Source organism: Electrophorus electricus, chromosome 1 (assembly GCF_041902795.1).
Source record: "Electrophorus electricus isolate QZ-2024a chromosome 1, ASM4190279v1, whole genome shotgun sequence".
NCBI lineage: Eukaryota > Metazoa > Chordata > Actinopteri > Gymnotiformes > Gymnotidae > Electrophorus > Electrophorus electricus.
Window position 1 is genome coordinate 39104157 of NC_137497.1, and position 25045 is coordinate 39129201.

A 25045-nucleotide genomic window follows, 5' to 3' on the forward strand; every position below is an offset into this window, starting at 1 on the left:
GTTACGGGACACACTGAAAACACTTCCAAGAAGGAAAACTGGATTACCCACCCTTCATTAAGGGCAGAGTTAATGTCAATAAAACATACTGACCCGACGCTTTCAAAGTGTGATGGGTGACAATCAATCCCCACCACTCCGCAAGCGTAATTAGTCTTCATTAGAGGGGGACTGAACTGAGGGGGATTCGCACTGTTGAGTTGAATGAAACAGCCACAGCATAACACTGAGGGTGTCGGGGGAAAAACCATATAACCCCAGAGGGGTTAAAAACTCACCGCAAAATTAAAATTCACCTTAACGAAAACATTGTAAATGCAGTTTAAAGGTATATTTACATGATGGCACACACCAATTATACAGTTAAGTGATTTATTCAGGAGAACTGACTGATAACAAATTTCTGAAACATCTGAACATCTTTAAAGTATTTAAAGTAAAATTCAACACTTCGAGAAAAATGAGTGAGGACACTAGATGTATGCTGAGGCTGGTAATGTGAAGGTGAGAACTTTGTGAGTCATGAAATCATGGATTGGTTTAACTAGTTCTAGGGTGAGCTGTGTGACCAGTGATGGTTCTGTGTGACCAGTGATGGTCCCTGATACAAAGGAATGTTGCTGAAGAGTATTTCCAGTGGGAGGGTGAGTAGGGAGGGGGGCAACAGAGAAAGAGAAAGGCCCTAAAAGTGAGGCACTGTTAACATCCCATTCTTCAGGGAGGGAAGGGTGAGAGAGAAAGAAAAAAAAGAATGAAAGAAAGGGTTTGAGAGAGAGAGAGAGAGAGAGAGAGAGAGAGAGAGAGAGAGAGAGAGAGAGAGAGAGAGAGAGAGAGAGAGAGAGAGAGAGAGAGAGAGAGAGAGAGAGAGAGAGAGAGAGAGAGAGAGAGAGAGAGAGAGATCCAGTAGTTAAAACCCCTTCTGCTCAGCAGCACAGGAAGGAAAGGATTCAGTGGCCATACTAAGCTGAATGACTGCAGAGGGGACAGAGGTCCCAGACCACCCCCAACTGACACACACACACACGCACGCACACACACACGCACACGCACACACAGACGCACACGCACGCACACACACAGTAATCCAGCAGCAACTTTCAGCCATAATGGCCACCCATAAAGAGAATCATCATCAATGAAAATGACAGGTTATTAAGATCCGATATTAAGCAATGGGCTTTAATAATGATAGGTTATCTATAAAACCTTTACAACCTGGTCCAGCATGAGAGCTGGTCCGCGTCTCTCTCTGCCGCTGCTACAGACACATGTTAATAAGCCCACAACCTTTAATTAAGCCGTATGTATAAGTAGGTTCCCATTAAGGCCTGATTTGTGGGCCAGTTCATTTCATCAAAGCACCAGCCAGCAGACACATACTCAATACAAATCAAGGCAGCAGGAATATTATCCTGCCTAATGGGCTCCCAATATTGATATTTTATCACTGGCCGCTGATAAGTGACTTTTAGGATCCTCATTTCTCACGGCGCGGAGGCAGCAGCGAGAACGTAACGACCAGCATTTATTTCCTGATGGAATCATTTACATTACTTTACATTGTTTATTGGGTAACCATGGCACACGGTGCAGCATGCCTCGCCTAACGTCTGCATGGTACTGGGGGGGGCAGGTGGTGTTTCCGCACTTCAGTATTTATGCTTATAGGATTTGTGGGCTGGTTACATGGAGACTAAATGTTAAAAGGGTTGTGAAAATGAAGGAGTGAAGGTTTTATATGCAAGATTTTTTTTTTTGCATTAGATATTGCAGGGGAAAATGGGCCTCCTGCCTTGTTTGAAACTGCTAATTTAATGTATCACTGCAAACTCTGACATTAAGAGAGGACATGCATGGCTTCAGGATGGACATTACTGAGGAATGCCCAGCCCTGCATACCACTGTAGGGGAAGTGACCTCACAGTGGTGATGAGACCTTCCTTTGTGTCTGTGTCAATGGGTGGTGGGGGGCTGTATCAGACTGTATCAGTGCTATATCAGTGCTATATCAGGGTCTCAGTCACTTGCTCCGACAGGTCCCACCCTGTTAGAGCCTGAAAACACACACACACACACACACACACACACACACACACGGAAACCCATGGTAAATCCAGACACCCACATTTCAGGAATTTTGGAGAGTAAGAGCTCTGTAAATGACTGTGCCCTTCAAGCTTCAGGAAGCAGCACTCACGCCACACAGGCCTCTTCCTGTCTCGGAGGACGTGTTTTGGGCTCTTCCTTCTCTGCTCCTCTTCCTCCCGCGCCACCTTTTCAGCCTGAACAAACAGGCCAGCCTCTGCACTGTCCCCAATCACCTGCGAAAGCAAGAGCACAGGATCCCAACCACACAAGGCAAGCTGTGAGAGTTACTTCATCATTCTTAGAAAACAAACAAACCTACACCGTTTTTCATCCGTTCACAGGCAGCACGAGTGAAACGCTAAAAGACGCAGCGCTGGCCAACACTCGGACATGTGAGAGGTTGTGCTTATTCCCTGTGCGGATGAGGGAGCTCTGAAAAGGTGAAAAGCACTTTTTGATCCTCGCCCATGTTCTCCCTGTGCAGCCAGTGAGCAGCACACATGTGCACGCACAGCCAAGGCCATCCTTTCCTGGCAGACACACACACATCTACACGTATACATACATCGCCAGCACACACAGAAAGATAACAAAAGGCGTCTGCAGACTAAATCCTCTCTTTGTTTCTGAAGCTTCACGCCGACCCTATAGCAGATGAACCAGTCTGCGGCTTGACAGCGGCAATCAACCATTTGCAGGAGTAATTATGATAGCAGGTCAGGGCCGAGGGAGAATTGATGCCGTTTGTCAATTAACATAGCTTCGAGGTCCCTTCTTAAAGGTTACATTTTCACGTTCCAAAAGCCGGCCCACATCAGCGTGTGTAAGAGCAGGTTCGTGCAGATGCATGAGGGATGTAACTCACCGATGCGAGGTAAAGGGATTGCGCTCTTAATGGCAGATTTGGTAAGTACTACCCTACCGAAGGAGACACGCTAAACGGGACGGGCCCTCGCTCGTCTGTCCCGACTCACCTCCAGACAGAGACAGCCTTGGGACAGACTTTGTACAATGACACAGTCACGCCTAATTTGAGGATTCAAGATAATTTAGCTAAAGCACTGTCGTATCAAGCATTGTGGCACTTAGAACTAGCTTGGCAGATCATCAAGGAAGAATCTTAATGCAGAAATTCCCCAAATTCCATGCTTTAAAAAACAGCTTCCATCCATTTGGACCTTTAATTCCTTAAACCTGACAGTGTTGTACATCCAGTTAACCTGCATTTTGACCTACGGGGCGGAGGTCATCCGGAAAACATCCACACATCTCCCCGACATCTAAAATCTGAACCGGAAAATGACAAAAGAGCAAGGAACAAACTGTCTGTTGGTAACGCGCGCTGGTTGTTTGTTGTCGTTTTGTTTTCTTTCTTTTTTTCCCCGAAAAGCATAAATAATTTGTGTGAAGGTAATACTCAAGCTGTTGGAGCTTTAGTTGCGCATGTTTAATGGGCGTTTCACAGAAGAGGCGCCAGGCTTCGCATATGCTCCGTTCGGCACACGGGGAGGAGAGACACCGCGGCGCAGTTGGCCAGAATGACGTTCTTACGCCGCAGACACTTAAACTGTAGCCCGAGAGAAAAGGCGAACAGCAACACATAAAGCCACCGCTATTTTAACGCGAAGCCTAATGAATCCACGCGCGTTTACGTCCATCGCCATCTTGTTTCTACAGACGAAGCGGCAGTGGGCCCAATCAGAAGCGAAGTACTTACGGTTGCGTCCGAGTTCGAGGTGTTATAAAATGAAGTTCCGAGCCATTCGTGAGGTGGTAAACATCTGCTTAAATAACGGCTTAGTTTCAGAAGCAATTTCTAATTTTGGGTTTAACATTATTGTGGCGCAATAAAGGTAGGCTGGAATGACTAAACAGCCCCTTATATCCAGCACACGTTCAGTCAGTGTGCTGAGAAGGCGTCTTTTCTACTGCAGTGTGCTTAAAACTAGCATTCGCCACATTACGGCAGCGGATTGAGTTTTATCGGCCTTTAACACCGATGTCCCGGAACAACAGTCAGTATGTGGTTGAGAGTTTACCCCGACATTTCACTAAAAACTTCCTAATAGCAGCAACTGCTTATTTTCTTCCTTAAAATCTTTAACTTTTTAAAGTGATTCAGGCCCCTGGGTAGTTAGGAAGTGAGTCTCTCAACCACTGGAATAACTTATATCTACAGGTGTCCAACCAAAGAAGGCCATTACAAATATAGCCATCGAACAATGTCTAGTTCGATACTGTTATATTTTAATCTTTATGTTAAGGATAGTCCACATTTTTCTATATAAAATGAAATTTTTGTGCTTCCTATTTCCTGTGGGGTTTTTTTGGTTTTTTTGTATGTGCATGTGAGAGAAAGGCTTGAATGCAGGACTGCCTCAGCAGTTGTCTGAGAGGCCATTACCTTAAATCAGTTTGTACAACTCTCATCATGGAGTGATGCACTGCTAATAGAATAACATAAACCATCACACGCGCACACACAAACACAAAATCAGCTCAAGTGTCCTTCAGAGAGTTGGGGAAGCCCTTTGGTTATTCCTAGATGCATGCTGGCTTATAAAGCCGGTATTGTATACGTTCAGAAAAGTGTCTGAATATCAAGGAGCCTTTTCTCTCTTTGGGGCTGCAAGATGAAAAGAGGCTTTTCACTGTTTGGGGCGGTATGTTGCTTAGGGGAAGGTGAAGGCTGTGCTGTAGCCAGCCTCTGGTCCTGGAGCTCCTAGCAGCTGGATGGGTGCTGCCACCATTGGCGTCTCTCCCCTGGTGCTCTATGACGGGATGGGGTTCTCACACGCGACGTGGCTGGCTACCGACTAGGGCAGGAAGGTGTGCGGGATGGGGTCAAGGGAGGACCAGGGCATGAGGCGCTAGTGCCTGGTCAAGGAGTCCTGTTCCCTCTTGGTCCAACGCAACCGATTCAACTCATCAGCTTATTAGATGCACTTTCAAGGTGGAGTCGGGTGTGGAAGAGCAGGAAAAAAAAAACAGTGGGCAGGGTGGTGGGTCCCTTGGGCCTGGGAGTCGGAAGCACTGGTTCAGCCTGTCTGTTGTAGGTGGTTATGGTGATATGATGGTGTTCCACTCCACCGCAGCAGAGGAGAACGACCACATCTTTGATATGATGAGGCACGTGTAAATCCATGGAGCTCTTTGAACAGCTGTACTATAAAACTCTAAAGCTATTACTCTGGCCATAACATTAGGGAATACAAATTCCCAAGACTCGAAGCCTCTACACACCAGAAGTGATTTGTGTTTGGGTTCGGGGTCCCTGCGCGCCTCTGTATTCCAGGCGTGTTTGCGGAGCCTCAGCGGTGAGTCCGCCACTCTGATAGATAAGGCATGCGGCAGGGACACCATCATCACTCAGAAGACTCAGGATCCACCGTTAGCTGAGCGTCATCCCTGCGAGCAAGCTGTTGACACGCAACCAGCATAAATCTGCCGCTTTTGACACGCAAGTTTTAAAATATTAATTTTGTTGTGCTGATGCAGGTTGTTCTCGAGGGGATGAGAGTTAATTCATATGCTTGCAGTTGTTACCGCGTGGAATCCGTGGTACATTTAATTAGACAGCAATCTGGCCAGCAGTCTGCTCGGCACTGCTCGACTGGGTGCAGTAATGTGCAGCTCCGCGTGAAAGCGAACGCAGGACACGGGGTGTGGGGGAACACGCCCCCGCTCGAAGTTCTTAGCTAAAAGCCAGGGAGTGGGGCTCCTGCACTGGGTCGGGGGGCAAGCAGCACGCCGATGCCGAGCTCCTCGCTTAGCTCCCTTTGATCTGAGTGACGGCACCGCCCCGGGCCAGACGGTGCCAGCGCACGGGAGTGCGCGCATGTGCGTTTCGAATGTTGGATTTTCCTTGCTTCTTCAGTAGCTCTCTGGAGGGGAGCTAGAAGGGTGTGGCCAGTTCCAAGGAAGCTGCAGCCGTTTCTCTCGTTCTCTAGTGGCCTGCTCCTTATCTCGGTCCTGCTGTCTGTGTCTGCCCCACTTCTCTTGACCCACGCAGAGAACGTAGCACACTTTATAGCACGCCGCAGCAGCGGAGAGGTGGACAGGGCTGGTGGGAAGCAAGTGGTGCACTGCTTACTAGTGCCAGACCTGGCAACCACGTGGCCTGCTCTGACATCACCTCATCCACCTCCTGAAGGCCTTGATAATTAGCAGATTATTTGAATCAGGTGCGTTAGAGCGGGGAAAACAGAGCCAGCAGCCCACAGGACATTAGTAGGTGTGTGTGTGTGTGTGTGTGTGTGTGTGTGTGTGTGTGTGTAAATGCAGGAGTGAGGAGGAAGCAGTGTGTGTGCACGGATGAGTGAGTGAGACAGAGAGAGAGGGCAGGCCCACCTCTATGATGGCTCCATTGGGCTGTCTGAGGAAGTGTCTGTGGCGCCGACGCAGGCCGCTCACGTACAGCGTGTAGATGGACACATGGGTGCTGGTCTCTCCCGCTGTTGTGGCCACACCCCCGGGGGACTGGGATGCTCCCGACTCCTCCTCCATCCAGATGTAGTCATGCACTGCCACCTAGTGAGATACGTCCCCCCCCCACCCCCACCGCTCATTAGAATCCACTCTCCACCCATGCCGATGGTCGAACGGCAGGAGACAGCCCGAGAGGGTGTCCTGCATTCCTCTCTGGGAGAACCGGAGCCGGGACAGTGAGCGCCAGCTGCCCCGTCTGTGGTCCGTGTGCGGCGGTTGGTACCCGCGCAGCCAAAACAAAAGGGTGGAGGGAAGGACTTAGCGCCGCATACCTGCACAAATGCTCGCTTTGACGCAATTACCTGGCCACCACAGTTCAGTGCATTTGGAGATGAATCAGATCCCGAGCCAGTTGACAGTAATCCCCTGTAATTTACCACTGTTCTTCAGCCCTTCTGATGAGCCCCAGCGCGCTGAGGCAGGAATGCAGGGATGGGGGGATCGGGTTGCCAGATTACTCACCCAGTCCCAACCCTGGCCTGGCACAAAGAGCACAGTCTCGGAGAAAAGGCCTTTAAATCCAGGCTTTAAAAGAGCAAAGAAATAAATAAATGATATCACCCCCCTAGCCTCTTATTAATACTGATCTCAGACCCTGGACGTCACCTGAGCACACAGGAATACCTAGACCCCCCACCTTTAAATAAAAAGAAAAGAAAATCTGAAAGTTACAGAATCTCACCATATCAGGTTTGGTGAGGTAAATTAAAGGGATAGTTAATCCAGAGATGCTAATGCTGAATGAAAACTAGCAGGACACAATACCAAGCTCTCAATGTGGTCACGCTACCTCGTGACTTTTATGCCCTGCGAATATCCAGCTTTGGCTGAACTATCCCTTTAAGGTTGCCGCCCGAGCACGTGTCGGGTCGAGCAGCTGTGCTGGTGCTTACGTGTGCTACACAGCAGGGGCTGGACCTGTAGCGCGCCTCCCCGCTCTAACAGGAGACCGCAGGGATGAAGCCGAGCGTATAACGTGTTATATAGGTCATGGAACTCCGAGGCATTGGAGTGTGAAGATCACGGCGCCTCTTACCCAGGCAAGCTAGCTTACACACAACCCAGGGCTGGCTCCATCATATATACACGTGCTAAAGTCAAGTTCATATGCTGGGAATGCATATAAACAAATGCACACACACACACACATACATTTACATAAAAACAATATTCTCAGCCGGTAATGCATAAAATATGAGTGGATGAGCCCTTATTTTCTTTTGTACATGTAGTGTCAGTGCAGTGGAGCGTTGTTTAGCCAGAGAGAGACTGTCCAGCCCAGCGACGGGTCTCTGCTGTCAGGCTGCAGGAGCAAGGTCGCGCGTCCTGCTGATCCAGGCTGGGGTCGAAAGGGCCTGTGTCAGAGACAGCAGAGGATGCCAGCAGGCCGGGGCAGGCCTGACTTCAGCTTAGCAAAGGGCAGAGACTCATCATCTGCATTAGTCACTCTCTCGCTGTATCTCCGCTCCGTGCCCGGTCTCTTGCTCACGCTTTTGTCTTCTCTCTCATGCCTCCCTCTCCCTCGCTCTGCGTGCTTTCTGAACCAATCAACCTTCTCTCACTCTTACCCCTCGTCCGTCAGGCCTACAAACACTTCAGCCCGGCTGAAACACACCGGGAACTTTTTTGGACTTTTTATAAACTCAAGGTGACCCTTTAATTGGCTAGGTAATTATGAGTTCTCTGGGAAAAAAAAGGAAAACAACCCAGCGAAAGGAGAGTGGGGGCAGGCGGGGTCAGGCCGGAACATATCCTTAATTTCACCATGCACCACCACCGCAGCCTCTCCAGCTACTTAAGCGTGTTGCCTAAACACTGCCCACCGTGGCCCGGAGCACGAGAGTCATTACCCTGCGTAATTAGACACCTCTTAAGTACAGACAGCCCGGAGAGAACACTCTCATTGTGCACCATCAGAGGAGACTTCTAAAGCCATCAGAAAGAAATTACCACGTAAATTGGAAACACTCCCCTTTCCCCGTCGTTTAGCGTGTGCTGGCTAAGCTGGTCTCAAAACAGTCTGTGCTGCCTTCTCCACATCAGAACCCTGTGTGGTCTCCGCACGCACACACTCGCACCCAATCAGATCTGGTACTGCGCCGTACGTGGTTGGCTCCCAAGGCTGGGTCGCTCGTTATGCAATAGCTGCTCAACTCTGTGGCGCTGCGGGGGAACGCTGCTAGCTGCTGCTGTCTCATGCTAGCCTCTCCTTGCTCCTCTCTGTTGGGTTTGGATCAATGCTAATCTTCCTGGATAATTTTTCTATTGACGAGATAACCTAGAGCAGAGTACGGTTCAGACGCTCTGTGTGGTTTCATATGGTGCTTTGTAGATTGATTAATTTATTGATTCGTTTATAAAAATGTAGTGAGTATCACTGGGTGTTAGCCTGGCTTGGTTTGTGCATGCATGCATACGTGTGTGGGGGGTGAGTGAGCGCGTGCGTGCACGTGTGTGAGGCCGAGTGTTTTCTCTGCTGTTGTTCCAGTCACACTGGCGCTAAGTGACTGATTTAGACCTGATGCCTGGGTGTTCTCAGAGACCCCATCTGTGGGTTAAGCAGATAGCATTCAAGTGAGCTAACCTAATTCCAACCAATCTAGCCTCGATTTATTGTGGACGTCTGTACACGGGGATCTGATAGAGCCTGTATCAGTCTCTTTATTTGCATCAGGAGGGCAGCCACCACTTCTTTGAGGCCTATAAACATCAGGCCATGAGTCCTGGCCCCGGCATAAATCCCGCATTTCACGGGCGTTACGGCAAATGCGACATACGGGACGCGCATCCAGGAAGTGGAAATAAAAGCAGGGCATGGCGCTCCGGTCTTGCTGAAGTGGGCCTGGGCCGGGTCAAATGAGATTACCCGACTCCAGATTTGCAAAAATGGATATCCGAAATTCGATAAGTGTTGCACTGGAGTGCGAGTGTGTCCTGTGTTCCATTCATCCGTGGTGCGTGCGCTCAAAGACGGCAGCACACAGAGGAGCCACTTGGTAATGGAGTCATAATTGTGGCGGCAGAGGACCATACGAGACTGGCGTGGTTCATAAAATATGCTGTTAGTGCAGCAGGGAGAAGCAGATGGCAGTGGGCCAGATAGCAGGGACGGTGTGCTACAGAAACATGATGTTAAAGCTAGAAGGGCAGAACCAGCAACAAAAAACACAGACAGTAATGAAAGGAGGAGAAAGGAACTGCCACCCATCACAGTGTGGCAGCCTTTGTCAATGCTGCTCACAAACCACACACACACACACACACACACACACACACACACACACACACACAACCTCTGTTTATGACCAGTGTTCACCTACAGGAAACTGGTTTGTAATCTTCTGAATTCACTTTTTAATAATGTCAAGTATCTGAAAATAGTGAAAACCCTGACCTTTCCTATCGATGCCATAAACCAAGTGAGTAGGAGAAGGAGAGAGAGAGAGAGAGAGAGGGAAAGATAGAGTGAGAGTGTGAGAGCAAGTGCCCCTGGCCATCCTTCAGAGAGATGGAGGCTCGTGGGCCTAAGCCCAACTTCCCATCATCCTACTCTGAGCACTCCAAGTAAGAGAGCGGCATCATTACAGGAGCCACTCATCTGCAGCTCTCGCTATTAGCCTAATTTTACCTCCCGTCTGCTTGCTCTTTGGGCTAATTAAATCTTTCCCTTCTCCCTCTCTTCCCTTCTCCCTCTCTAGTCTTCGGGATGACAAATAACGCGATGCAATTTTGCCACATTATTATGTATGAAATGTGAGGAATAATGTATTCCACTCGGCTGAATATCTCTAGACTTGCGTGTAATGAGCACAACAGCAAAGTCGAATGTGTGTGCAAGCGCGCGTGTGTGTGCGCGTGTGTGTGTGTGTGTGTGCGCGTGTGTGTGTGTGTGTGTGTGTGTGAACCCAGTTCCTCACCAGGCTTTTCTCTCCCTCTCACTCACTGGGCTTTTTTTTCCCCCATCCACTCTCATGAGGAGAAGAAGCTGCTGACCTCTGAGCTCAGAACCGCCCACCGACCAGTAGCTGTACACACTTTAGACTGGAGACAGAGAGAGAGCAGCACAGTAGTTGGATCCTCTGGGCTCCTGGTTCTGTCCCGCTTGGCTTTAATTTACAGTGGGGGAAAATAATTAGAATCTCACTTTTGCGAAGAGTGGAGTGAAAATGTAAACAATGCTTCCCTGCGGGCGAGTGCTTCATCACACTGACAGGTGCATTTGAATGAGTCTCTGTGTGTGTATGCGCGCGTGTGTGTGAGCACGCGCCTGTGTGTGTGTGTGTGTGTGTGTGTGTGGTGGACAGGCTGGGTTATTTATTTGGTACTGGCACATGGCAGGTCTGGTACAGTTTGAAATGGTGCAGCATGGTGCAGCAAGGCAAATTTGTTCGATTTAAGCCAGCTGATGGAGGGCCAACCAGCGCCAGCATGGGCCAGCAGTGGACACAGGGGTCACAGGGGCCTGTAAGGTCAGAAGGGGCCAGGAGATGGAAGATGGCAACAGAAATGCCAACAATGCACACACAGATTAATGGAGATAGAAAGAGGCCCTCCTAGAAAGCATAGACACACAAACATGAGAACTTGCACCAAGACCCCAACATACAATCACAAAAGTGCAGGCATCTAAAAACACCCACAAACACACACCCACACACACTCACACACACACACACACACACACACACACACACACACACACACACACACACACATACTTCTACTAATTACTAATGTAATGTACACTTTATCATTTTCTCTCAAATAACTGAATTTAATTTCTTTATTCATACACACAAGACAGGAAGCATGAGTACATCCACACATCAACCCCCTCCCCCCTTCCCACACACACACACACACACACACACACACACACTAACTGACTTCTGTCTATATTATTAACTATTATATAATGCAGAAGGTTGAATTCCTCCCAAACCAGGACCTGGCCCTCTGCATGAAAAAAAAAAAAAAAAAAAAAAAAATAGAAAATGGCAGACTTTTATTATAGAAAACCAGTGAAAACGACAGGCTTTTATTCTAGACTGGCAGAGGAAGGAGAAGGCCGTCAACGCAATTAGGCTGGGCGATACAACAGGGCCCTGTAGCTGTTCCACTGGGCTCAGGGGCAGCTGTGGGCCTGTTCGGGTGAGCGCTGGCGGTTTGGAGGAACCGCGGCGTGGCAGTATGGAGAGGCCATCTGCCTCAGCTCTGTCTACGGGTCACAGAAATTCATGCGCATGCTTTTAGACAGCACTCTAAGCAAGAAGAGAGGAGCGATATAGCCCAAGAATGGGTGAGGATATTCTAAAAAAATAAATCCTAAAAAATAAAAGGTCTCACTTCAGACTGGGAGAGAAGATAGATTGGATTGGGAGGGGGTTGGCAGAGAGATAGCATGTCAGCTAAGGATTATCTCACCAAGACATCTGCATAATTCCCTGTTACTAATCTTCTTTTATAACTGTTTTAAAAAGCCAGTTGAATCCATAAACATGTCTGTGAAGCGATCCTCCACTCAGCAGCCTAGACTGCGCAGGCCTGGGAGAGATCCTTTCTCGAAGGTTTGCTTGTTTGCAGAGGCTGACGGCGAAATGCTTTGAAATGAAGGTTATTTACTGAAGGGCTTTGCGCACACTTGTCTGCTAATGTGGCTGATTCACTCCACTCAGTTTGGACACAAGGCACATGGATGCACACAGAGAAGCCAAACTCTTATACCAAATAATTCCTCAGATGCAAGTACTGCAGCACAGCAGATCTTCTGTTCTGCGTTTGCCTAACAGTAATAATGGCATAGCTGAAGTTATTATTTTTGTTGCTGATTTTAATTATGTCTGCCTATATGAATATGTAAATCAACCTATAGATTTGATGTCATCTAATTAAGAAAACACAAACCAATCACTATGAAATCAACTAAATACAGTATGCAAGAAGTCACTTATATCTGCTATACAGATATATGAACCGCTTATGAGCTATCTTTAAGTTCATATAGAACTTCATATAGAGTTCATATAGAAAGTACATTTTGTATTTTATTCTAATTCATGGGGTTATAGGTATTGTTCCTGTGTCTGTTTCAGAATGCTTGGCACTTCAAACTAATTGCCTCATTTGAGGTAATAAAGGAAGCACAATATCCCTGCTGAGGCTGAGAGGGACCTGGAGCTGGGAGAGTAAGTATGCAGTCAGGCAGGTGGAAGCGTCAGCATGGGGCTCCCAGGGCTGGCTGGCTCACTCTCTCCTGTCTGCTATCTGTAAGGTCATGGGACTGATCAGAGATAGAGGCTCATCTAAAGCGGGGGGGGTGGGCTCTGCTCCTCACAGTACACTGGACGTAATCACTGGCGCTCTGTCCCTCTGGGCAGTCGCAGTGAGCCAAGGTCAAAGTGTCTGAGGGGGAAAACCCAAAAAGATAAAAGAAAAAAACATACCACAAGTTTTGTATCAATCTAGTACAAACACAGGATGGGTTTATCAGGATGGTGCTCTAACTTTATATTGTTTGTTTTGTTTTGTTTGTTTGGGGTTTTTTTGGTTAGTTTTTGCCAAAGCCCCTGGTCCCTTAATTCTATCCCTTAATAATTACTGTTATTTAGAAGAGTGTTAAATCCAGACTGACCCACGGGTGTAAAGGAAGAATCAGAGCGATTATCTGCAGCTTGCTATCATGTCGAACATCATCTGAACTGTGTTAGTCTGAGCACCGTTCGTGGTTTCTGGCAAATCTGATCCGCAGTGCTGAATGAGAGAGAGGAAAGACAACGACAGATATTCCCATTCACGCAGCGGGTGGAAAGAACGCTCTCTCCTCAGCCCAATTTGTCTCCTCTGTTCCACATTAGGAAAGAACAGGGGGAGGGGGTTAGGGATCTATAAGGGTCTGAACATGTGGACTCAATTTTGCAGCTTCCAGCTGCAACTGTTTTGACAGCTGACTCGACCAGCAACATATTAGGATAAAATTAAAAGAAAAGTGAATCTGTGAAAGAGCTGGAGAGCAGCTATGTGGCGGACATCAAAGGCGTGCCTTTCTCACTGCCAACATTATTCTACCACAAAATGTTACAGTTCTCAATAAGCTAAAAAGAATTATTCAGCGACATGTCTCCTGTTCCCCAGAACAGCCAAGACTAGTCGTCTAGTAGGCTAATAGCATCATCACTGAGATTCTTTGCTGAGATTTGTTAAGATGAAAAATCCACTGTAATATTTTCATTCTTTTGTTCACGGACATCGTTTTTTTGTTTTTGTTTTTTTTTATCTAGAAAGTCCTATTCTAGATAAAAAGACAGCATAGTAGAAAGTAAAGAAACAAAAAGGTTCGGATTCTCCAGACCAGGAAGTAAGTCACACCGTGACTGCACAATGACCTCCGGAGCGCTAGCACAATCAGGCAGGGACACAGCATTGGTTTAGGGGGATTCCTCAGCCTCTCTCTCCCTTCTCTTCCTGTCTCCTTCCCTCCTTCAGCCAGTCGGTCTCTCCCTCTCCTGACATGTCTCCTCCCACCCACCCCGTTAACTGCTGTTCCGCTGCCGTGCTTTCGCACACTGCTGCCCAGCAGAGGTCACTGACCTTTTCCTCACGGCAAGGCCTGGTCATTCCACACTCGTGTCTCCTATTGAGCTATATGCAGAGGCTCTGCAGTGTGGCCATGGCCGCTACTGACCCAGGCCTGGCAGGCCTCACGACAGACCCGGGCTTTCTAGGCCTCAGCATTCTAGTAATAGTTTCCTGTAATTGAAGCTGCAACTCTCAGGCCCAAAGCAAGCAAACTGCTTTGGAAATAGAAGTGATGGGTGGGGGGTGTTTGCGTGGGGGGCTGTGCAGGTGCCTCCCGATGAACTCGTCCACACCAGGGCAGCCCCTCCCGCCCCACCCCTGACTGTGTTTGTGTTCCTGTTTTGGGTTGGCTTTCAGGGAGCCTTGCATGCATTGTTGGCTCCGGAGCCGGAGCCGCCGGTCACGGGCTGCCAGTCAGCGGGAGATTTAGAGGAGCCCATGGAGCTAATGGGCTCGGTGGCCTGGCCGGCCTCCTCATCTTACTGTATGTGCTGCTAAAGTCTGCGGCACGAGGGAGTAAAATAACAGGTGTGATGGAGCGTTTCGTTGACGTACACGATGTTCACATCGCTCAGGTTCTCGTAATTTCATAACAGTGTCTGTAGGCTACTACACTGCAGCACAACACAACAAGTTGTAAATGGAGGCTTATGATGTTGTGAGCCATGCAGAAAGTGCTAGACTGAGGCCACAGATCACAAGAAAGGGCTCACCTATCACTCTCTTAATAATTTATAAGAGCAGGGGGGAGAGAGAGAGAGAGAGAGAGAGAGAGAGAGAGAGAGAGAGAGAGCGAGATGAAGAAAAACCAGAGCAGTCTGCTCGTCATTAGCTCTCCAATCTGCAGTCTGCCTTCCGCGACAGCCTCGCCCACCCCCACCCCGTCGCTCCAATCCGTTGTTTTGCAGAGCACCTTGGGTGTTCCCGAAATTCCGCCCGTGGAAACACATTAAGGAGAGGCGCGGAGACAAACGGCACGGCTGTGCACAAATCTTGATGCGATTTCGCTTGCGAAAACATCTCGGGGGCTATCAGCGGCCATTAGCACAATCAATGTCACCGCGAAGTTTCTGGTGAATTACGGCACAGATTAGAGTTACGCCACGCGGCCTGCTCCGTCACTGTCAGCCGGGCGGTGACAAAACAGTTTGCGTTACCTGCTCGCGCGCGGCAGGCATTACTGCCTCCCTCCCAGGTACAGTAATCAAGAAGGTGACGGGAGACAATTAATGAGGTCCATCTGCACCAACGCCTATACATAATTAATGCCCTCATTACACACATGCTATGATTTTAGGCCCTGCTCCTTCTTTCTTTTTCTCTCCCTCTCCCTCTTTCCCTTCCTCTTCATCACACCTGTCACTGATCAACAGCGCCATACTGATGCTTACAACAGAGTAGCAGCAGAGGAAAATAAGGACGTGAATCTCGCCTTCATCACACAGGCGCGGCGCGTCCGACACTGAAAGCGCTCTCGCAGTTTCTTCATGCAGGACAGTGACTCAATTTATAATGTGTAAGACAAATGTAAAAACATTTTTCAAAAAAAAAAACAATGCAGATAGACAATGGAGAATGTAGTTTTGTTTCATTTAAATACCAAAGATGTTTTTTTTATTGCTGACATTAGTGCGTTTTGTGTGTGGACTTACTCAGCAGTCAGATGCTAATAGCTCAGTGCAATATCTTAAAGTAGAAACAATAATGTTGATCGCATGGCCTGAAAGAATCTGAGCCATATTACAAAGGTAATTAAAGAGTAAAAAAATCAGATTAGGTTTTATAATCGCTCAGTGAAAATTACAAGTTTGACGATAATAACGGCAAGCTATTTGCGGATGTTATTGAATGTGGATCTTTTTTTATTATTATTATTTTATTGTTTTAATGCTTGAGGGAAACATCTAACATTAACACTTTACTACTGTTACGTATTTACTTCTTCTGCATTAATCGGTACACTTTAAGTGCTCAAATAAAGCTGTAGTGAAAGATGCCAGGTGATTAAAGAGGGTCACGTCAAGTGAAAAGGGACTTTTAATCTTCATTTCTCTGTTTAATCATAAACGGATAAGAGCATCCTGGGATAAGTGGTTCTCATTGTTGTAGTAATATTTATGTATTACACAGTATTTTTATTAAAATCCACTCAAACATAAGTGAAATAATGTTTTGGGGTTTTCTTTGTGGTTTTGTAATAAAGTCTAGTATGTGAGGTTTTCCGTTTCTATATATAAATAACTGAAACGTTTTTGATACCACAACTGGAAAAGTGATGTATAAATAATTCATGGAAACATAGTAGTGCAGTTAAATATAGGGATTAGAGCATTATCCTCTACAGAATTTAACACAGTCAGTCAGTTAAGGTTAAATATATTTCGCCTGTAATGGTGAGCATCTGTTGTAGGCCATCCTCAGGCCTGTCTGAATTTAAAGCCCTATAGTGTTAATACATATACTATTAATAATTTTTATACAGTATATAATATTTTTGCCTAACAGGAAACACTTTTATTTATTGTTTTATTTCTTTAAGATTAATTTTTCCAGCTATGTAATGCATATTTCTTTCTGTATTTATTTGTGAGTCATTATCTATATTTTTAAAAATTCTAGTACACTATAGTATAGTGGCTTCATTTATACTAACATGGACATCTTAAAGGTTGGTTGCGGCACATATGGTTCATGTCTTTAAATGCTTGCTAATTAGCTCACGTCTCCTCCAGAGTGGAGCAGAAACCCTTTGGTTTAACAGGGTGTCAAACTCCTGTTCTAGAGGTTCACAGGGCCAGTCTCCTCTCTCCATAGTGGGCATTCTTTCACCTCCAGTAAGCTGGATTCATGTGTTATTAGGATCAATAAGAAAGATCTGCACTTATGTCTTTGTAAGCCAGTTTGAATTCATTCACAACCTTTACTCGGCCCGTGTTAAAAACATGAAGCACTTCCTGAAATGCTCTTTTCGGTAAATGGTTTAGTCAGTTGTACAGGCTAATCTTGTTAATCATCACAATGTTAAATGTTTCTGAAGTGAACGTTGGTTAGAAGTGCTGATGACCGACACAAAGAATAATGGTGTCCCGATAAGCAGCTGCTTCCGTAACACTTAGCTTTCACAACATCGTTCGTGAGTTTCTCAAAGAAGTGCAAGGGTACGAATTCATTTTACTGTTTGGGTAAAGGCAAGCAGCTCTGAGTCTAAGCTTTTTTAACATACGGTCACCTTTACCAGGCTAAAAGTTCATTCAGAGCCTCATCTTAAAAAAAATAAAATCCAGTCAGTCACCATAACTACAGCTAAGTTGCTTAGACATTGCAAAGGTGCAGACAATGTTAAATCCTGCAGAATCCCATGAGAACTTTATTCACTTTGCAGTCCAGTGGACTTTTTGAAGTACCTGGGAGGAAGCTGTTTGGTTCACTCTCTCCTTCCCCTCATGGCCCCTTGTTATTAAAACTGTGCCTCTCTTTCTCCTATATTAATTGGGTCCATAATAAGGAACACGTTGGTTTCATTATTTAATTGCTAGGGCACGTTTGGAATACAGTTTCTGAAATGTATTTTTAATGAAAACTACTACATCCTGACCTAATCATATCAACCTTCTCCTATCTAATTAAGGATGCAAAAAATCATTAGAGTTGCAAAATATTAGTTTCAGCTTTGTCTCACATTTCCCTCCCCACCCTGCATATATTTTTTTCCATGGTGATGATAAATAGTTAATGAGGTAAAAATGACAAAAAATTTGCATGTAGGCAAATTAGTTTAATAGGGATATGTCTTTGCTGAGTTAGGAAAGTGACCCTTTTTTGCATGGAGAAATTGCTATAATAATTATGAAATAATGGCCCAGGCCGTCTTATTTAAATGAAAAATCGCCTGGCTGAATAATGTTAAAAATCGTGCAATGCAATAACCCTAAATTTTCATCATGCTGGCAAATGTGTTTAATGTGTTATCATTTTATCAGTTCAATAAAGGCAAATTAGGGGCAATATGAGGAAAGCAGTGTGTGCTGTAATCCCGGAGCCGGACTCTGCGGTGGGATACTGGGAGGAGCTGGTGGATAAATTAAAGTTCTCGTAGTCCAGGCATTCCAATGCTTTCCGAATAAACGAATCAAATTAGGACTCAGACACCAGTGCTGGGCCCTAATGTTCATAAAGGCTGGGCTGAGGAGAGCCTCGGAGGAAGCAATGAAAGCAGGAGAAAATAAAGTCTTTAGAGGTAACTTTTTCTGTGATAAAGTTTGTCTACAATAGTGACCTTCCAAAACGCATGTGTGTGTGGGTGGGTGTGTGTGAGACGTGAGTCAGCATATGTGTATTGGGGTGTTCACACAGGTCTTTGTCACATGGGTGCAATAATCAGTGAAATATCTTAGGAAACTGATTTTTTAAATCTATTTTCCTATTTGGCAAATTATATGTTAGTAATTAGCTGGAACTAAAGACCTGTTGGATAAATTTGAAGCTTTCTCAAATATTACTAAGGAAATGTGATGATTTGAAATGCTGTACCTACTTATTCTAATTATGTCTAATTATTTATTCTTATTTATTCTAATTATTTTACTTCTAACCAATGCACTGCAGAATCCCCGATACTGAACACTGAAGACCAGATTAATGTGTGCATGGCCTACTCCTCATTTAGCATTACTGAATAACTCAGTCTCCACGTGTTCAGAACACTTCTCCTTGTGCACTGCTATTTCTGCTTTGAGAGATTCACTTTAATAACCAGCATAACTGTGTTTAAAATCCAGTTACAAGAAAGAGTCAATTTAGGGGGAAAGAAATCTCACCAATGACTTTTTTCCTCACAAGTTTTAGTAGGCATGTCCTGAGCTATCAGCAATCTGGAGATGGATTAATATAAAGCTATTTTGGATGGATTAATATAAGGCTATTTCTCCAGCCTTTTGAAATCAGCCATTATTATTAAAAATTCTGGAACGGTCAGCAATCATTTTGAAAACCAGCAGGTAAAAATCAGCCCTGTAACTTGGCCTGAGAAACATTTGAGCTGACACATCATACCAGTCCCCATTATAAAAGGTAACAGCAAAGCTGATCCTAGATCAGTGGGTGAAGCTAAATCTGATCACCTTTCGTCTCTCTCCGTTGAATCCCCGCCACTGCTCTGCCTTCTTCACAATGTAGCTGAGCTCCTGATTGGACACTTCCAAGTCATCCGGGATAAAAAATGCCCCCTCTGGGCTGTGGAGACGATGGTACACATCTAGAACCCTGCCGTCATTATGCAGTCTGGAAAAAAGAAGGAAGGAGACGATCATTTATTTGGAAATGACTTCAGTCAAAGTGAGGAGGCTTTTGAGTTGAAGGAGTGGTCAAGAACGGTTATGGTTTCGTCACTCATCACGCGCCTGCTCTCAACAGAGCCATCAACTGGTTAGCATTTCTGTGTGTAATGTTCAGTGCACCTCCACAAAACCTTCCTTTCATCGTACACGCAGGCTGCAAAGTTCCGGGGTGTTCTATGCAGTTCTGTTGCTGTTGTTGCCATTAATGTGTCATCTTTCGTTTGCAGCATTATCACGGTGAGCTCCAGTAGCTGTGGAGTTAGCCGGACTGGGCCAACACGCACGGGGCAGCAAGGTGTCTTTTATAAGGCCTGATTGAATCCGGGTTTTTTTTAAATCCATCTTGAATATAATGGATATGACAGTGCAGAAAGTCACAACAGCAGCTGGACCAATGGCTCCAGTGCACTGGTACCTTGGATTTCTGGGAAGAGTGAAAGCTCCCTTCAGTGGTTCGTCAGTTCCTGGTCTCATGAGGTGAATATGAGAAAGGGATGCAACAGAACGGAGGACGATTCAGTCTTTGGACTGACAAGAGTCGTCTGCACTTACACATAAAGCAACTACTGAGTTCATGTTGCCTTCAGAGACACCCTCGCAAGGCACAGATGGAACGAATGCTTTTCCTGATGAGGGGGGTTGCGGCAATGCAGGCAGGATGGAACAGCTATGAAAAAACCTGGAACCTCGTGGGGGAAGAGTGCCAGACATCCTCTTTACACAACTCATTAATCAACCAGCGTAAAGGAAAACCAAAACAGAAGCAGCCTGGCTTCTCTTCAAATCCGCCTGACTTCCGACCCTGACAAAGGTGTCTGGCACAGCCAAAGGGTAACGAGCACTCAGATAAGGCTCGCATGACATGAGGGGGAGCTCTGTGCAGGGATGGGCTCGCCGTAGCCACGGCGCTGAGCAGAGAGGTGCGCGCACTCAGCCGCTGTACGCACGCCGCCCCCTCGACGCATCTCAGTGATCTGCGTTTGTGTTTGCTCCCTGTGCAGAGCTGGGCTTGGTCCAGCCTTGGGTTCTGCCGCGCACACCGAGGACAAGACTGCCTCAGTCTGCACTGCAGACGTGACTCACAGGCATACCAGAGCATGAAGAGAAGACAGAGACCGATGTCATTATCACATCAGCATAAATGCACATAAATGTGTGGAAGTAAATGAACTGAATATACCCACTTCCAAAATGCTTGCTTAAACTGGATTTGATCCTGTTCAATGCATTCACACCAACTACAGAGTCAGAATAAGCAGTGCCAGAGCTTTACCAGGGCGATGTGAATACTGTCTTAAATCGAAATTAAGCCTCCCTTACATTTGAAATGTACAAAACCAACTCCAGGCTCCTTCATGCAAGACTAAACCCACCGAGGTCAGCTGGGGTCACGCCTGCTACAGGCTCACTCTCATGGAAGGGCAGCGTGTCCAGTTGGGGAATAGAGAGCCGGGAGAAAATTCTGCTGTTTTAAATACCTTTTGGTTACATACAGTTGTCCACCACACAAGCTCCAGCCCCATTCACACAACACAGGAGCTGGTCCCGCCAGTATGAGCACAAACAAGAGCTTTTTTAATGCCTTTATGACAAATTGAGCAAAGGCATCGCTATCATACGTATCCCACACCACACTGCATTTAACAGTGTACTTTACAGATTTTTTTTTTTCCAGGGCCTGTTGAAATGTAATTAAAAATGGATAGCGGTTCATTCTATCTATACATGCAGCCTCAGGCAGTATTATAGAAATAGGTCAGCCGTTGTGTCTCGTTGCAGCCAATAGGAGTGCACAGAAGCCCAAGCCAGGCTGGGCCCCGTGTAGGCCTGTGGGCTACATTCAGAGACCAACCCTGGCTCTGCAGTCCTGCATAGCCTGTGACCCCCTTCCCTGAAACGGGCACTGGCCATAACGTGATCTAAACCCAAGATGTACAGACAGGTTTAACCCTTCTGAGGAAGGACAAAGCCTATTTGTCTCTTAGGTTTAATACACATACTTTGTAGTGGAGCCTTGAGCAAACATAAAGACAGTAAAAATGTCACATCTATTCTGAAGTCCAAATGTAAATATTGGCTTGGTGCACCTGTTAAATAAAAACTGTTGAATACTGTGAACGGTGTGACTAGAAACTTCAGTGGTGTCTCAGTGGTTAAGCTACTTGACTTGTAATCAGAAGGTTGTGGGTTCAAGTCCAGCCACTGTTAGGCCCCTAAGCAAGGCCCTTAACTCTTAATTGCTCAACTTGTGCTTGGTCATAGTTGTAAGTTGCTTTGGATAAAAGTGTCAGCTGAATGTTCTCTCATTAACACTGGTTGATTTAACTTGTTGATTTTTATATCAATATTCTAAACCTAACTGCTTATGAGGGGGGCATTTGTGAATGCTGGAGAATATTGAGTCAACTATAATTTTAACTTCCCACATAAGGCCAAAACAATAAGGACACAGACACACACACACACACACATGCACGCACGCATGCACGCACTAACCTCAGATGGTTACTGTATTTAATTATACTCATGTCATTTTTCAGGTTGCTTTTGTTCATCAGTTCATCAACATCATGATGCCAGACTGTGGCACCATGAAACAAAGGTCTCAGTAAGGCCCGTTCTGATGCTTATGCGCTCATGGACAATGCACTTCAAAGGCACAATATCACTTAAGGAATAATATACAGTTAAATATACTGTTGAAGCCTCCAACACAGACATGACAAAGACCAGGAAAGACACCACACAGACTGGGAAGGTCTTGACATAGACTGGGGACACACCGGGGAATGCTTGACACAGACTCTAACTTGTATAACGTATAGTGAAGCCAAATCAAATGTATTTATATAAAGCTTTTGCAACAGTCCTGGTCACAAAGCAATCTTCCAGATGTCCAGGTCCAAGTTCCTGGTGAGCACACTAAAGGAAACAGTTTCAAGAACAAACTACCTAAGAACACGAGGAGGAAACCTTAAGAGTAACCGAGATTCAAAGGGGGAAGCCATCCTCCTCTGCTCGAAACCAGACAGCACAAACAAGAACAAAGAAAAGAATACCGAGAGGATTCATGTCAGTAAAACAAGGATGCAACTGTAAAAATAGTGTATGTGCTAAGCAAATGATCCAGAAGCATCCAGTGCTCTGGCACTCCATCCACAGCACTGCAGTGCTCACGCCAGTGGTTTGTTTGAACTGATTCAAAGAGTTGGTCGATGATCAAAACTTTCCCAATACCTTTCCCAATTCAAACCTGAGCCTGCTGTGTTTAAGCGGATGAAAGGAAACCAAGTGTAGCATACAGGACGTCTGGTGAGCTCAGACGTGTGGGCGGGGCTTACCTCAGCAGGTACACGTAGAGCACGGTGACGGACAGCGTGAAGTGGACGGTGTAGAGGAAGAGTGTGATGAAGATGCCAGCGGCGCCCGAGTGCTCTGTGCGGTGAAAGTGCCAGTACAACTTAGCGGCATCGGCCACCGGCTCTTCTGCACTGTAGGACAGACGCTGGTAACACACACACACATACATTCAAGCACACAGTTAACAATCTGCTCTGGACAGAGTGCTACCACATGCGCAGGGAACAATAAAATCGTTACAGAACTCCATTGTGTTGGTAAAACAGACAGTATGGATCCCATTATAAATCATAAGAGAAAAATGAAGACTGAACTCATGTTTATAGACACACTACCATGAGCCCAATAGGCTCAGGCAGGTCTGCAGCTGCTGGTATGACCCTTTGTATGTGTGGACTCTAAATCCACTGCACGTGTGACTGGAACTGCGTATCTGCTGTAGACTGAGATAGACAGATCATGACATAGAGAGATGTGGGACAGTCTCAGAACCTGAAACTCCCACGCTATGCAGCTCACACGAGCTTCTTGTTTTGTGGGCCAGACAGAAAAATAAATACTGGCAGCTCCGCCCCGCTATGGCCCGATAAGCCTGTTTTGTGCAAGAGATCATTGGCGTGAACTGATCTGCTGTCTGTACGCTCTGCTGCCTGCCACCGCACCACGATTGCTTTGAAGAGTCAGTGACATTTTCAAACTTCGGTTAAAGGAGATGTGCACAAGCTTTGCAGCTGTATATGATTTGGTAGGATGGTAGCGCAAGATTTCATGGTTATAGGGTGATAAACCAGAATAGGCTTCCAGAAGGAAGCACAGGTTTACTACATAGTCAGAAATGTTCTTAAGATAATATTTGTGTATAAATTGAACTGCAGATTTAAAAAAAAAAAATAATAATAATAATAATAATAATAATTAATTAATTTTATTTAATAAAAATGTTGTTAGACGTGATAAAAACTAATATTTAGGAATCAGAACTCCATTGAGAGATTTCATTCTACTCAGAGAGTGTTTACATGTAGAAGTTTTGTGAGTGCTACAGGACAGAGTCAACCTTTATGTCTCTACGTTACAGTCGCTTAACAGTGACAGTATAACCAGTGATTATGAAGTTCATTTTTAATGATGTGAAGTCCTTAATGCTGTAATATACTAAATTGTCCTTGACCACAGCATAGTCTGTTTTTGCATAGTCATTAACTGTATGCGATTTTTGTTCATTGCATTAATTGCATAAGCGACCCTAAAACATCCGGAAACATGTACATCTATAACTCCACTTTTGTTGTACAGCATTTCTGTATTATGAGCCAGTAGTTAGATAGACCTTATTACAGTTTATTATTACAGTTCTCTTATCTTGTATATACCTCATTTTTGGTCTCTCACATATGCATACAGAATTCACACATCCAAACACACACAATTAGTTTTATCTCTAAATATTTTTCCTTTTTTATTTCTAATGTCACTATATAACAATAACATAAAACGTCTATTTACTGAAGTGTCCACGCTCTTTTAAGTGACTTACCCCAAGGCTGGCGTCCACTACCAACACCGCCAGGGGGTCCAGCACCGTCCACGCTCCTGCAGCCATGATCAGCTTTGACAGGAAGGATGGCGTTGAGCCAAACGCTTGCCGACAGACCCATCTGATCAGAAGCAGGCCCAGCGTAACAGTGTTCAAGGTCAAGGGCCCCAGGAGCACCAGCAGCGCCTCCTCCGGTGTGCTGAGCAGAGAGCCCTGGTACACCACATCTACCGTGTGGGCATGGAAGCGAAACCTAGAGAGAGAGAGAGAGAGAGAGAGAGAGAGAGAGAGAGAGTGAGAGAGAGAGAGAGAGAGAGAGAGAGAGAGAGAGAGAGAGAGAGAGAGAAGGGAACTTTGCTTGTTAGCATCTTTTGTGGCTATATGTGAAAATCAGCATATACTATGCCCATAGTTACTGTACAGCAGAGCTCTTTAATTCAGAGCGCCTGACCTCTGAAGGCTATAGTTTATGTACTCTAATAAATTAACTAAGTAAATACATTTCAGGACCTGACTGAGTTTATGCCCATTAGCTACATGGCATGTTCTAATGGCAAACTTCTGTCTTGTGATATGTCTTCAAAATAGTCTGCTTTATATTCAGCAACTTCATTTTTAATTGTTCATGCAGCATATTAATGAAAAAAAAATAAAAAAATAA

At 45.7% G+C, this 25045-nt stretch overlaps 1 protein-coding gene across 1 annotated transcript in view; it reads right to left on the reverse strand.

Moving 5' to 3' along the window:
* Positions 1–389: 389 nt before the first annotated feature.
* Positions 390–25045, reverse strand: part of LOC118241440 (uncharacterized) — a 50046-nt gene continuing 25390 nt past the window's right edge. Inside the window, exons 9-14 of the mRNA XM_081722552.1 lie at positions 24385–24637; positions 22829–22992; positions 19272–19431; positions 6439–6618; positions 2198–2321; positions 390–2054 (exon numbers count right to left, since the gene is read on the reverse strand). Coding sequence (XP_081578678.1) covers positions 2017–2054; positions 2198–2321; positions 6439–6618; positions 19272–19431; positions 22829–22992; positions 24385–24637 — 919 coding nt within the window. The 3' untranslated portion in view covers positions 390–2016. The remainder of the gene's footprint in view (positions 2055–2197; positions 2322–6438; positions 6619–19271; positions 19432–22828; positions 22993–24384; positions 24638–25045) is intronic.